Source organism: Megachile rotundata, chromosome 1 (genome assembly GCF_050947335.1).
Source record: "Megachile rotundata isolate GNS110a chromosome 1, iyMegRotu1, whole genome shotgun sequence".
Taxonomy (NCBI): domain Eukaryota; kingdom Metazoa; phylum Arthropoda; class Insecta; order Hymenoptera; family Megachilidae; genus Megachile; species Megachile rotundata.
This window is the reverse complement of record NC_134983.1, coordinates 6,648,542-6,662,176: the sequence shown is the minus strand read 5'-3', so window position 1 is coordinate 6,662,176 and position 13,635 is coordinate 6,648,542. Positions and strand designations below refer to the sequence as shown.

Below are 13,635 nucleotides of genomic sequence, written 5' to 3'. Positions count from 1 at the left end.
CTCTTCAAACCCTGAGTAGAAGCTAAAGTTTCCTGTAGCTTCCCAAGGTTTCAAAGAACTGAATAGGGCTGCTCCAAAGAGTTAAGCTCAAAGAATTTTGTTCTTAATTGTACCATTACACCTTAATTAAAATGATCGCATGCGATAAAAATTAAGACTTCGTTCATTTTATATCGTGCATTCAAGCAAAAATGGTTACTAAAAAGATTATAGATTTAATTAATTAGGGGTTAAGCTTAACTACGACAGGATGAGAATAGGAAGAAAAATCATTGAAATTTGTATGTGAATACTGTATTGTGCATATTTATTTAAACCTTATATAATTAAAATTCAGTTACAAAAGAAAATTTCCATGGAAGTAATTAAGATTGAAGTAGAGATTTAAAGATTAATCATTTTGTATCGTGTCAAATTAACAACATTCGTTAGGTTCAACACATTTTCCTTTGCTGTTTCTAAGCAGTCCTTTCATGCATTGGCATTGTGGAACGCATTGCTGTAAAAACAAAACGCAATAAAAATAACGTGTACGAAATGAGCCGGAAACAATGAAACTTTTATCAACATGATTATACAAAAGAATCAGTCCTTTTGCAATGTAAACTTTTAAAAAATTATTTGAGAATTGGAAATTGAAGCAATTTCTACATTTCAGCAGAAAATATAGTTCAATTGCTTTTATGATATTTTGGGTTCTATAAGTTTCTGCTTGCATTATTCACATAGTGATAGTAAAAAACAATGATTATAGTTTACGAGCAGTAAAATAAAACTTCGTATCAAGATACCAGAAATTTGTTACGATATCAGAAAATAGGTGCACATATATTTAAAAACATTTTCCTCTCTTCATCACAAGATTTTGAAACCTTCAGCTTTAAACTCGCGTTTAAATTTTCTGCTTTCCAAATTTTACATATAGAAAGTGATGGAAATATCGATTCTGCTATTCACATTATTATTACATACTACTAATTGGTCATTCATTTCTAACCTAACATCTATTTGCAGTTCATGCATTTTTAGCGAATATTGCAGATCAAAATGTGGAAAGTTGATGAAAAGAACAGAAACGAATTACATTTATTGAAAATAATTACCTAACCTCCTCTTTAATGTTTCATGTATAAAATTCATGTGTGAAAGTTATCCTAACCAAGTCGTTAATAAAATTTGGCATGATTTAATAGCATGAAAATACAAGTCAATAATATAATGAATAAATTTTCAACAATTTTTAGATTGCATCTTTTTTAGAACACCCTATTTGCACATTACTTTCAAAGTAAATTGCATTTTATTTTTTTCAAATTGCAGAATGAAATTTGCTTCTAAGTTTCGTTATAAACTCAATCATTCGTTAAAAAGAAAAGAAGCTAAAAATATTTAGGGAAGGTTAAAAGTTAAGTTCTTTGAATTTTGATAATTTCTTTCGTATAAACAATTCTTCACCGTCTATTACTGAACAAATAAGTCATTTAACTGACTGATAAATAATCAGGTCTTTTAGTTGCGTTAATAAGCAAATAAACAAGTCATTTAAGTGGATACTATTAAACAAATGAACAGGTATTTCAACGAGTAGTAACGACCATGTAAGTTTAATTAGGTGATAAGTCAGCAATTAACAGAGTAATTTAAATTAACGCAGATTGGTAGATAATACCAAATAGAGATGATACCAAAGTTTTGCTTATGTTACTAATAATAAAAAGAAGATACGTACCAGTGTGCATGGACGAGGTTTAGGCTCTTTGCAAGTCTGGGGGCAAGCACTACCGCACTGATTCCATATTTCATTTGGCGGGCATTCTGGCGAATTTGAACTGGCAGCAGCTAAAAATTATTAAATCTTTCGTTAGATCACATATTATTCAATAATTTCGTCATTTTACTGGTTAATACTAGGCGTTTAATACATCTAGTTTTAGTTTTGAACATTACTTTTGTTCGTTATGTTTTTTTTTTTGGCTATTTTGTTACTTATTTTTTGTTTCGGAGTTTAAGGTTAAAGAATCATGTTTACATGGAACGTAAATATTGTATCCTCCTAATTGAGGTCATATTACCCTTACAGTTTATAATTTCATAACTTTTATGATATGGGAAGACTTGCGTTAGATTGTTTCGTGGTATATTTTCAACACAAATTCTCTATAAAGAGTTTTAGTGACTACTTCAAACTTAAACGCACTTCTTATGTAAATATACGCAAAGACACTTTAATTTTTAAAAAAAACATGGTTTTCATAGAAAAACTTTATTTTCATTGCATCGTTATGAATATGAATTTATTTTTAATTAAAGTGTTCTATCATCTAATGAAATGAACAAAATTTTTAATTGAAATGAAAATGAAAAATTTTACGAAACAGCAGAAATGAAATCGGTGTAATTAACAGAAGGCAAATTTTCCGGATCAAAGGTTTTTAATATAAATATTAAAATTATTCGAGTTCAAATAGTGAAAATATTTCCGCCAAATTCAATTTCCACATTTTTTTCAAATTTCTTTATTTAGTTGATTAATTTTGGGCACAAAAGCCTGGATTTTTATTTGCGAAATCTTTTTACTTTATCTGAGAAATAAATCAAGTATTTTAGTTTGAATTTTATTGCAATAAAATTATAAAAATTAAATTGAAACACTAATTATAAAAATTAAAACCTTATACCTGTTATAACAATTATAACTTCATAAAAATTAAATAATTTGTTTACTACATATATTTAAATCGTCAAATATGAAATTTTGAACTAAATTTAATCTTGAAAGTTACACTTAAACACGTTGTTTAAAATTGTGTTAAATTAATATCCGTTCAATCTTCAATGAAACTCAATCTTGTAACACGTTAATTGAAATTTTCGATTCAATGACGTTCATTGAATTAATTTCCGTTGAAATTAAATTGATTAGTAGTGATTAAATCGAAGTAAAACTATCGAAGCGAACATTCGCGAATTAAAGTAAACTATAAGAAAGTGAATAAGAAAAAAGAAGTGTACTAAAGTGGATTGCGAACTTAGTGAATGTAACAATCGATGTTTCGATGACAGAGATGAAACTTTGTACGATGAGAATATTTGATAATATTATTAAAAGTTTGGTTACTTACTGGCCGAAACGATTACCAAAATGGCAAGTAAAGCAAGAACGTAGCGAGACATTTTGATCGAATATTATTCGTTTGGTTGTTCCGTTGGATCTGTGGAGAAAAGTTCGAATTAAATTGCTTTTATACTAATTCTGTGTCTCGATACATTCGCCTTGTTTGAGTTTGATTTAAAAGGCTGTAAAAATAACGTCATCCGGGGCAAAACAAGGAGATTGAATACGTGTATCCCGCTTTTGTTTCATTTATCGTTGTATTTGATTTTTGGATCATTCTTTCCTTTTTCCGCGATAAGGAAATTTATTACCGAATTTTAATATCGATATGTGCATACTACTGCGGGAAAAATACTGTGTAATTTTATTGTTATTGCCTCCTGTTAGAGTGAATTAATCCTTGTTTGCTTAATTTTACGTGAATTGGTTCTCGGAAACATTGTTTTCCATGAATGCCTTTGAATAAATCGTTACGAGATTACTATGAATGTCTGATCAACAGTTTGTTAGTAGACGGTTCATTCACTTTTGTTTGTAATGTAATATTTCGAATTAAGTCATATAATAGAAATTTTTTTAAAACATACATTTAAATGTATCAAGTACATACATACAGGACATAATTAAAAATTTATATATAATTAATATTAATAAATATATATAATTTTTTTACAAGGAATAGATAATGTAGATAATTATCTACAGCTCGTTAATTTTTCATACAATTTTTATAAAATTTAGAAAAAGATTAATTAAAATAGTTAAATAATAATTTAAATAAGAAAATTACTAGCAGAAAAATTATAAATATTCCTTAATACATTGACTGCCACCCTTGAAGCAATTTTCAATTCAATACAGCAGTGTTTTAATTTTTAATAATTTTTATCAATTATTTTCATAATATCTTGTTATATTTTCCATAGATCCATATAATTAATGCGAGAATTTTGGATTAGGTGAACAAGTTTTTAATAATACGCGTGTTTAGTATAGAAACTTAACCTATCACTAATGTATGTATGACGTGGTAGTCAACGTGTTAAATTAGAAAATGTAATTCCTGATAAAAATATGTATTTTAAACTTTCTGTTATTAATACAATAATTATTTTCCTACCCCAACGCGTTGGCATGCGGTATAAAATAGTAGGGGTGTGTGACGTATGAAATATGTTCTGCGTTCTTATATTCTCCACATTAGAGCAACGAAAAAATTACGGGTTGTTATATAAATGGTCTACCTCTTACAAATTTACCAAAATCACGAGAAGAATCATTCTCATATATCTCTTTTTATTCATCTTCTACTCGCAATCCAAGATTCTCACCATAAATAATTTTGCAAAATTGGTTGTATTTTCTACTATTTTATACATAGTTTATTAGCATTTTATGTTCACAAATACGGTAAAGAAATCATGTTATATAATCTACAAATTTTCTACTTATAAATAATTGTTTTAAATGATAACGGTTCTGGTACCGAGTCTGCATACGACCCTATTAAGTAATAAATGAAAATGTTATTTCAGATCAATTATTTAATTCTGCATATAAACCTCACTAAACAAAGATGTTTTTCATACCACCATTAAACATACAGTCATTGTTTTCACGGTCTTATCTGAAGTTCTGAAAATTACAAAGCCGAAGAGAGTGAAATAAAGCGCATTACGTTGTATACATATGGATAATAAGATTAATACGGTCGTTTTGGAATTTTATTTGAATTTGAAAAAATAAGAATTTGCAACAGAATAAATCATAGACTTTGAAATAGAAAGAAATATTCCTTTGTTTTTAATAAGAGATACAGGTCATTTCATTTAGATGTAACCTCCTTAAAATATTTGTTAAAATGCAAAAAATATTTTAATTTCGATAATATTAAATGAGGAGCATGTAGTCAAAGTTGATTATTTAATGTATAACCATTTTTACATTAAAGTGGTTTTTATTTAATACCAATGTACTGTATATGGGAAATTTTGTAATTTTTGTAACATTTTTGATATTTTTGATATTTTCAAAATTTTTAATATTTTTTATATTTTTTACACTTGTGACATTTGTAATATTTCTGATATGTGGGACATTTGGGGAAGTTAATGCTTTAGCAGTTTCTTTATTTAATCATTTGAGAATTTAAACTTCTATAAAATTTGTAAATTTAGGGAATTTGGAAAATTTGATAAGTACTTGCAGAATTTAAAATATCAAGAAATGAACTTTAGAGATTTAGAAATTCGCGAAATTGAATAGTTAGATATTTAATAATCAAAAAATTCGCATATATATGGAATATAGCAATTTCAAAATTTGCGCATTTGAAAACGTAAAAATTTTCAAATTTTGGTTGAAAGGTGAAAAGTAGCTGTATGTGAAAACCCGTGAAAATCAGAAAAAATGAAAATTTTTTATAACAAATAATTATAACACGCAAGCATGCCGATCGTGGTAACCCAGATTTTTAAACGATTGAGAACCGCTGCAGAACGTCGGATATTCGTACTATATTCTCGCAAGTACCATTAAACCTCTTGGCCGAAACCTCTTAACACGAACTGATTCGTTTGCTAAGAGATACAAAGCTCCTGCTGTCAAATATGCCACTCAGCCGTGCTTCCTATTTGCTCTATCAACTCCAGGCTCTAAAATCTAGAATCTAGGGTGTATCTTGTCACAATACAATCCTCTCCATTACCGTAAGCACTGCTGACAATGTCTATCCTTCATGACTTGTCAAAGAGAGGTAAAACGATATGTTTGACGTATGGCATTCTTTGTATCTTGCAATCGAATCACCCTGCAGCAATGTCACTGAACATTTCGCTTACACATGTGCACCGACACATGTGCAACGTTTATTAATAGTGAACCAGATAGTCAAACGCCAACTCAGCACCTTTTCTTGCTATTAGGGTAATTTTGAGAGGTAGACTCCGTGACTGAGATGAACCACCACCATATTTTTTAAAATACCCATTATATTTCACAGTCGCTACCTTTTTTTAGTTCTGCACATTACTCTTGCTCATCTCATGTTCTTTTTCTGACTACTTTGTTACTTATTTTTTGTTTCTGAGTTTAAGGGTAAAAAATCATGCTTACAATGTAAATATTTTATCCTTCTAATTGAGACCATATTACCCTTACAATTTATAATTTCATAATCTTTGTGACATGCGAGGACTCCCGTTAGATTGTTTCGTGTATTTTCAACACAAATTGTCTATAAATTTGTGCTACATATGAGGTGGATTTTTATTCTATCAACGTGTATTAATTATTTTAAATGGGGTTTATTTTTATTGTATCCATTATATTTTATTTTATGCTATTTCGTTTATTTCACATGAAGTGAATTTTTATTACGTTCATGTATTTTGTTTAGTTCAAATGAAACCATGGAAAAGTCCTTACAGTTTTTAATTACAGGATGTTTATTCGATGCAAATGGCACTTAAAATTTGTACAATGTCACCGATTTTATAAAACTTATTATCTATATACTTCGTATATTCAAAGTACATATCTATCTTAAAAGATATGTCGGAAAGTCACTTAAAATCTTAAAACAAAATGGAAAAAGAAGAACTGAAGAAACTGGAAAATAGTAAAAAGATATTCCATAAAATTGTTTCAATGGTCACGCCAAAAAGATAAAGCCTACGCCTTATTAGCTAGATAATACTGTAATAATAACTTCACTGTTGAATATTTCATAAACTATAAACCATTTGCGAGCCAAGGATCATAAGCTCTTTGAAACTATATTTTTACGCAAAAGATCGTTAAAATGTCAAAGTCACACTTCGGAACATCTTGCAATTTGTTTATTGCGTTATTCCTTATATAGCGAGGAAATTCGATCGAATTTACACAGAATTGTAGATTAAGAGTTTCTGATCCCTTCAAAAGGTACTCTGTGCCAAAAGCACGTATTAGGTGGAAATTAACGGATTTTCCAGCAGCCTCTCGCAGAGCTTTAAAATGAGGAATGAAGGACGGGTTGAAGTACCTAGGAAACGTGAGAATTTGCAGCTTTGCGTGTGCATTTATTCAAAGAGACGACACAGTTCTCGATCTACTTCTGAGAAATTTGTCATATAATCATTAAAGAGCAAAATTCTCGGCAAGACATGCATGACAGCGATATTACTTCGTATGTATATGCGTATAGTCAGGTTATCAAAGAAGCAGAATTTGTCTTAAAAGAAAACTGTCTTACCTTGAATGGATTTTAGACTTAACGTACAAAATATTAACTAACAATTTAATTCTTTTGTGATTTAAATTAATTCTCAAAATACAATATTTTCCTGTAGAGTAAAGGTGTAGGAGTACAAGAGGCGACACTAGACAAGGAAACCTATGTCCTAGAGAGAGACAGAGGACACAACCAATTTAAATGCCCAAATCAAAAGAATCGGGGTGTGCACAGTGTAGAAGTATGGCGGCCGAAAAAGAATAGTTTAAACCTGCATATTCACCAATAATTTATTTTAATAAATATTTTGCCATGTCTTTGTAACACATTCATCTGTAATTTCTTGTGGAATATAGTTTTTCATTTTCTTATAAGTTATTTGTAATAATCATTTCCCTAATACGTATTCTTCAAATATATTTTGTAGAGTAATCATTTTAGTATATTCTTTTCTTTTTCAGCTTTTTAACGTTGTAAAATTGATAAAAATACCTCAAAAGACAATATTAGTAATACACAGAAAATTTATTACAAATATATTCCAAATTATTAGAGGTTGGCATGTAAGTAGATTTGCTCGATTTAAATTTCCCACTCGTTTGTACAACCAATTTAAAGGGACAGCGTTTTCGAGAAATCAAAGATGCCCACAGAGAGTGTCACCTCTGGTTTACTCTGTGGTAAAGGAATAGATCTTTTTATCTAAAGGATTCTTTCTTTCTCTCTATGATACATAATCATATCATAATTTTTTTGTCTGATTTTTCTGTTAGAAACCAAATAAAAATGTAACAACAACCGTCTATATGTGAATACGACAATATCACTTATGTAATTAAAAATTTGCTCATTTACCATTAGGTTGCAATGGTAATTGCAAATACCCGTATTGAGATTTGTTAAAAATAAAAACACTATCTAATAAAAATTTCAATTGCTCTAGTATGGTTCTCAAAATGATAATACATAAATAATAGTGTAAAGAAATTCTTTTTAAATTGTTATGTGTAAGATATACCTTAAATGCTTCAAGTTTGATGGTGCCGTATAAAACTGTTGAGAATCACTGGTTTAGAGAAATGATACACGAAGATTAAGAACAGTGGCGTGTGTAAGTAAACCGCCACACCAGAGAGTCACGTTCACAATGTAGTTTATTACAAATAAAATACCACGTAAACTAAATAAACTTGTATTAGTTACGATGAACAATGGTGGACATCAAGGATACAAATAATAGACTGATAAGAAATCTGTTTATTGTAGTAGCCCTGAGCAAACGTTTATGTATAGCGATTTATACGTTTTGCATGTATAGTCTTTATTATTAAATCCTGCATGTGTGCTTATTTAGGTAGATATAGATAATTGCTGTATTGCGTGTTCCAATTTGAAATTCTTATTTTACTGTGGTAATTATAATTTTTACCTTCCTATTTTTTTCCTATCTTTTGTATCTAAACCTACTTTTGTCTTGTTAAAGGGTTTTTTCTCGGTAGATAAAAAATAACACGTTTCAATTTCATTTCCAAGTGAAGTTAATTACAAGTGATAAATATCAACAAGTTTCATATAATATTATTTTATAATATTACTATATCAACTAGTAATTATATAACACTTGTTATGTGCTTATTTGTTGTAAATAAATTATGTTGCATGATGTAGCTATAGAACAATCCTTAAATTTTCCTTCTTGCATAATAATTCTCATTACTATTTATTATTTGTGTATTATTCATTGTACTATTTATAGCGTATTATTTATTATTATAATAAATAGCTTTTATAGTTTTGTTATTTGTAAACTAAATATAGTTCGACTAATTATGTCGAACTATCAAACATTTATATATTTGTTTATATAAAATATAATTTATAATATATTATTTATTTCACAGTAATAAACCTTCTTGCTTCACATTCATATATTTCTTTCAAATCTGTTATATACATAATTTAGCAAGCGTTTTCATTTCTTTCACGTCGAATATGTATATGTATTATATTTCAGACAAAGTCGCAAAAATGCAAAGAAAATTAAAAATGAAAATTGCAAAGCTGATTTGAAGAGCACATTTTACTTAATTGAATAATGTAGATATCTACGTTATAATAATATAAATTTATAAACAGCTTCGAAAGCTTCCAGATGTTAACAATAAAGTGAAAAAGAAAATACTACATTCCCATGCAATTCAACCAAATAGTTTATTTAACTATTACATAAGCATACTGTAAGCATACTCTGCTTTTCTCGGACCGAAAATGAAAATTTTATGGGAAGCAATCAAGTCATATCCAAAATAACCTATTCTGCGGGCAATTAACACTGAGATGGCGAGACGCAAGCTCCAACACTGTTTTTAACAAATCCTTCCTTACATGTGCAGCCAGCAACACATTGCTGAAACATAAATTTACGATTTATGTGATTAGACGATAAGAGGATTAAATGCACGAGATAAATATGTCATGTGGGTACGGTATAGTACAAGCTGTCCATTTAACCCAGAAACTTGGTACAACCTTCACGGGATGCATTAAGGTTGACAAGGTATGTTCCCTTGTTATCATACAACCTTCATCTGATTTTGTGTATAATATTTGAATCTGTTAGTTAAAACAGATATACTGTACAATACATTCGATATAATTATTCATATACATGCACTCATATGCACATATCCACACATATGCATGCATACACACATCCACATGTATACTAAACATACTAAATATATGTGTGGATGTATACTAAATGTACATTTTCTGATATACATATTTATACCTATGTACTCAGAAAGAGACATTTTTGAAGTATCATTATCATTCACTTTGAAGTTATATTACAACTTCATAATCTATATACATATATAAAAATGGAAGTTTGTATGTACGAAATTAATAGACTTCGACACCGTTTGACCAATCACGGTGAAAGTTGGCACACATTTGTATTTTTCCATGGAGAAGGTTTTTAGGTATATAAAAAATGGGCGGGGCAAAAAGGGACGTAGCAAACAAATAAAAATGAAATAATTCGGTACGTAATAATCATAGATCAGGGGTCGGCAACCTTTTGAGTCGGAAGAGTCAAAAATTACAATTTACAAAATTTCAAAGTTTTTAAAGAGCCACAAAATTTTGTCTTGCCAACAATAAATAGTACTCGCATAAATAAAGTCTTTTGATAAAAGAAAACTAATCTATTTATTCATAAGAAAAAATATCTATTTATTCGTATATAAGTAGTGTTTTTCACAACAAATTAGATAATATATATGGCATTATTAGATAATTACTTATTATTTAAGTAAAAAATTAAAACAATTAAACATTTACTTATAACACTAACAGTTGACGACAGCGACGACGCGTGTCACGGCGGAGGGATGCGGTGAAAAGCGAGTACAAGTGGTTGAGAGATAGAATCGGTGCCTAATCCTCGTTAATCGATTCAAAACGATTTTTAAATTTTTTTTTTTTTTTTTTTTTGATAAAATAAATAATATTTGCGTATGGAACTAAAGAGCCGCAGCTTCACATCCAAAGAGCCGCATATGGCTCGCGAGCCGCAGGTTGCCGACCCCTGTCATAGACAGACATAATTTGGTGGGTATGTACCTGAGGTGGTTCTCGATAATCTTACAAAAAATGGACTTTAAGTTAGTTCAATTACAGAGCGACTTCTTAATAAAAAAATGTATATCATCAACTTATACCAACACAAACAATGAAATCTCATTGGTACAAGCTATCTTTCATTTTTCAACATCTTTCTACAACGAATTATAGATTCTAGGTTGCATGCAGATAAGCCATTTTTATATGTACGGAGGTCAATAAATATGGACAGACAGGGCAACGTCTGCCAGGTTTTACTAGTATAATATAATGATATTATTCCAGATATAATGATATTATTACACATTATAATACAGTAAATAATACAATATATATAATATTAAGTTATGTACTTATAACATAACTTTCTACATTTCGTCTTTTATCCATTGCTTTGATTTTGAAACGACTTTTCGGTTTCTTGATAAAAGTTGTAATTTCTTGGGACATACATCAGTACATGAAAAATGATATAATAGTAGGATACAAAAATACTCGCCATGATACATGTTTTTGGACCAGAATCTTCGCAAGTCGTTGGACAGCTACTACCACAATTATCCCAAACTTGATTTTCGCCGCATTGCGCGTCAACCAAAGTCACTGTTTCAAGTTGATAACGATTCATTAGAATTTCATCTTGCAGTTTTGGTGTTGATAAATTACAAGGGCAATTGGATAAATTATTTTAACAACCGCGAGTTTTGTACGTATTCGTATGTAATTTCCAACTCATGTTTATTTATTAGTGATACAAATAGACAAGTAGTGGAAGGTCAACTGCGATAAGGTGCTAGACATCTTATACTTGAAATTTTTTAGTTTGAAGATAAAGACATTTAGAAATTGAAGGTTTTTAAAAAGAAAATTCGACTTTCAGAAATTGGGAAATTTAGGGATATACTTACTTGGGAAACTAGAAATTTGTTTTTTTTGAAATTTTGGAGATGAGGATATTTTTTAATCGCGAGATTTGAAAATTTAGGCACTTGAATATTTGGAAATTTTGAAAATTATAACCTTGGAGATTTGGACATTTTGAAATTATGAACTTGGAAATCTGGACATTTTGAAAATTGAGAACTTGGAAATATACAAATTTAGAAAATTGAAAATATGCAGATTTGGAAATTTGAGAAATTGAGAATATGGAGATTTGGAAATTTTGGAAATTAAAAGCTCGAAGATTTAGAAACTGAAAAAATTGAGAACTTTTGGCGATTTGGAAATTTAAAAAATTGAGATTTTGTAGATTTAGAAATTTAAGAAATTGAAAACTTATACATTTGGAAATTTGAGAAATTAAAAGCTCGAAGATTGAGAAATTTAAAAAATTGAGAACTTTTGGCGATTTGGAAATTCGAGAAAATATGAACTTGAAGATTGGAAATTTAAAAAATTGAAAGCGTACAAATTTGGAAGATTAGAAAATTCCAAGCTATATTAGAAAATTTGGAAATTTAAAAGCTTGAAAGATTTAAAATTTCTGAATTTGGTAATAATAATTTTGAACAAGATTTTTTCCTCAACCATATCTTTACATAATCATAATTTTTCAACATTTTAATTACATACATAATCATAATATTCATGTCACTTTCATTTTCAAAAAAATCAAATAACATGAAATGACAGTTTAGTGTATAATTCCTTACTCATTATTTTCTATACTTATTTCTAGATTAGACTTCAACTATTAAACATTATTTACGAACAGATTATATATACGTATTTAACGCTGTATCGTATATCAGCTACAAAATAACAGCGAGCTTCTTAAGCAAATATTTGTTCTATAATACTCAATAATTGAATTGTTACCAAAATAAACATGCAGTTCTCTTAATATTTTTTTAATAATATTCATAAGTAATGATTAATCGACAAAAGTAACTTAATCATAAAAAGCACATTAGATTTTTAAAGTACAATTAAAAGAAACATTTCATGTGCTCGTTGTAGTGAAAATATGATTTTAGTATGCTTTGTACTTACAAACAGAAAAAACTGCCAGAGCGACGAACAACGCAAAGAGAAAACGGGTCATTGTAGTTTTTTATATTTTTACACTATTCGTTGAATTCTTCCTTCGAGTGTCATGTTATTTCAAGTAGCATTCATTTTATACTTACTCCCGTCTTCATATTTGCTTCGTTTGTCTTTAATTTGTCGATGATGAGTAATATGTGTTTATCGTTTACGTAAATATGGGTTATTACGTTATATTTGTATACTGTATGAAGATATACTTGCAACGATTACTACTTTCAGTGTATTATCGGTAGTTTATCATCAAATAAATAACTATAATCTTTGAGCAAAGTGCCTGTCAAATTACCTTACTATTTCATTATTTTTTAAACGTATCACTATTAACCCTTTCGCTACGAAAGACGTATATATACGTCCTGCGAAGTCTATCGATATACACGAAAGATGTAAATATTGTTCTAGATGTTTATCGATATACATACAAGGTGCGATCATTAAGTTCCTGGACTGTGTCTGCTGTGACCAAACGGTTCACACAATTGACATGCGCTCGCAGAATATATGAATAACAATCTTCAAGAGAAATGTCACGAAGTTTGGAAGCGATATGTTCATTAAATCGTGTGTTATACAATTTTATAGTAGCATACGCGCGCGCTCCGCTGAGAAATTACGATGAACTCCAAAT

The 13,635-nt window shown here is 29.1% G+C and overlaps 2 protein-coding genes across 2 annotated transcripts; both read right to left on the bottom strand.

Moving 5' to 3' along the window:
- Positions 1-290: 290 nt before the first annotated feature.
- Positions 291-8,504, bottom strand: LOC100884057 (chymotrypsin inhibitor-like). Its single transcript, XM_003700612.3, has 4 exons — positions 8,347-8,504; positions 3,123-3,212; positions 1,730-1,839; positions 291-499 (listed from the first exon to the last, which is right to left on the bottom strand). Exons 2-4 carry the CDS (start codon positions 3,172-3,174, stop codon positions 416-418), a joined length of 246 nt encoding a protein of 81 aa, XP_003700660.1. The 5' UTR covers positions 3,175-3,212; positions 8,347-8,504; the 3' UTR covers positions 291-415.
- Positions 8,505-9,520: 1,016 nt separating this feature from the next.
- Positions 9,521-13,086, bottom strand: LOC105661802 (chymotrypsin inhibitor-like). The gene is made up of 3 exons (XM_076533652.1): positions 12,951-13,086; positions 11,455-11,558; positions 9,521-9,735 (listed from the first exon to the last, which is right to left on the bottom strand). Exons 1-3 carry the CDS (start codon positions 13,000-13,002, stop codon positions 9,655-9,657), a joined length of 237 nt encoding a protein of 78 aa, XP_076389767.1. The 5' UTR covers positions 13,003-13,086; the 3' UTR covers positions 9,521-9,654.
- Between the last annotated feature and the right edge of the window lie 549 nt (positions 13,087-13,635).

Excerpts from the sequence above, each read along its gene's own strand:
- LOC100884057 (XM_003700612.3), bottom strand. The coding sequence starts at position 3,174 with ATGTCTCGCTACGTTCTTGCTTTACTTGCCATTTTGGTAATCGTTTCG. Across the intron at positions 1,840-3,122 it reads TTTGGTAATCGTTTCGGCCA|CTGCTGCCAGTTCAAATTCG; the intron begins GTAAGTAACCAA and ends AATAATTTTTAG. Across the intron at positions 500-1,729 it reads AACCTCGTCCATGCACACTG|CAATGCGTTCCACAATGCCA; the intron begins GTACGTATCTTC and ends TTGTTTTTACAG.
- LOC105661802 (XM_076533652.1), bottom strand. The coding sequence starts at position 13,002 with ATGACCCGTTTTCTCTTTGCGTTGTTCGTCGCTCTGGCAGTTTTTTCT. Across the intron at positions 11,559-12,950 it reads TCTGGCAGTTTTTTCTGTTT|TGACTTTGGTTGACGCGCAA; the intron begins GTAAGTACAAAG and ends AACTTGAAACAG. Across the intron at positions 9,736-11,454 it reads GTCCAAAAACATGTATCATG|CAATGTGTTGCTGGCTGCAC; the intron begins GCGAGTATTTTT and ends TTTATGTTTCAG.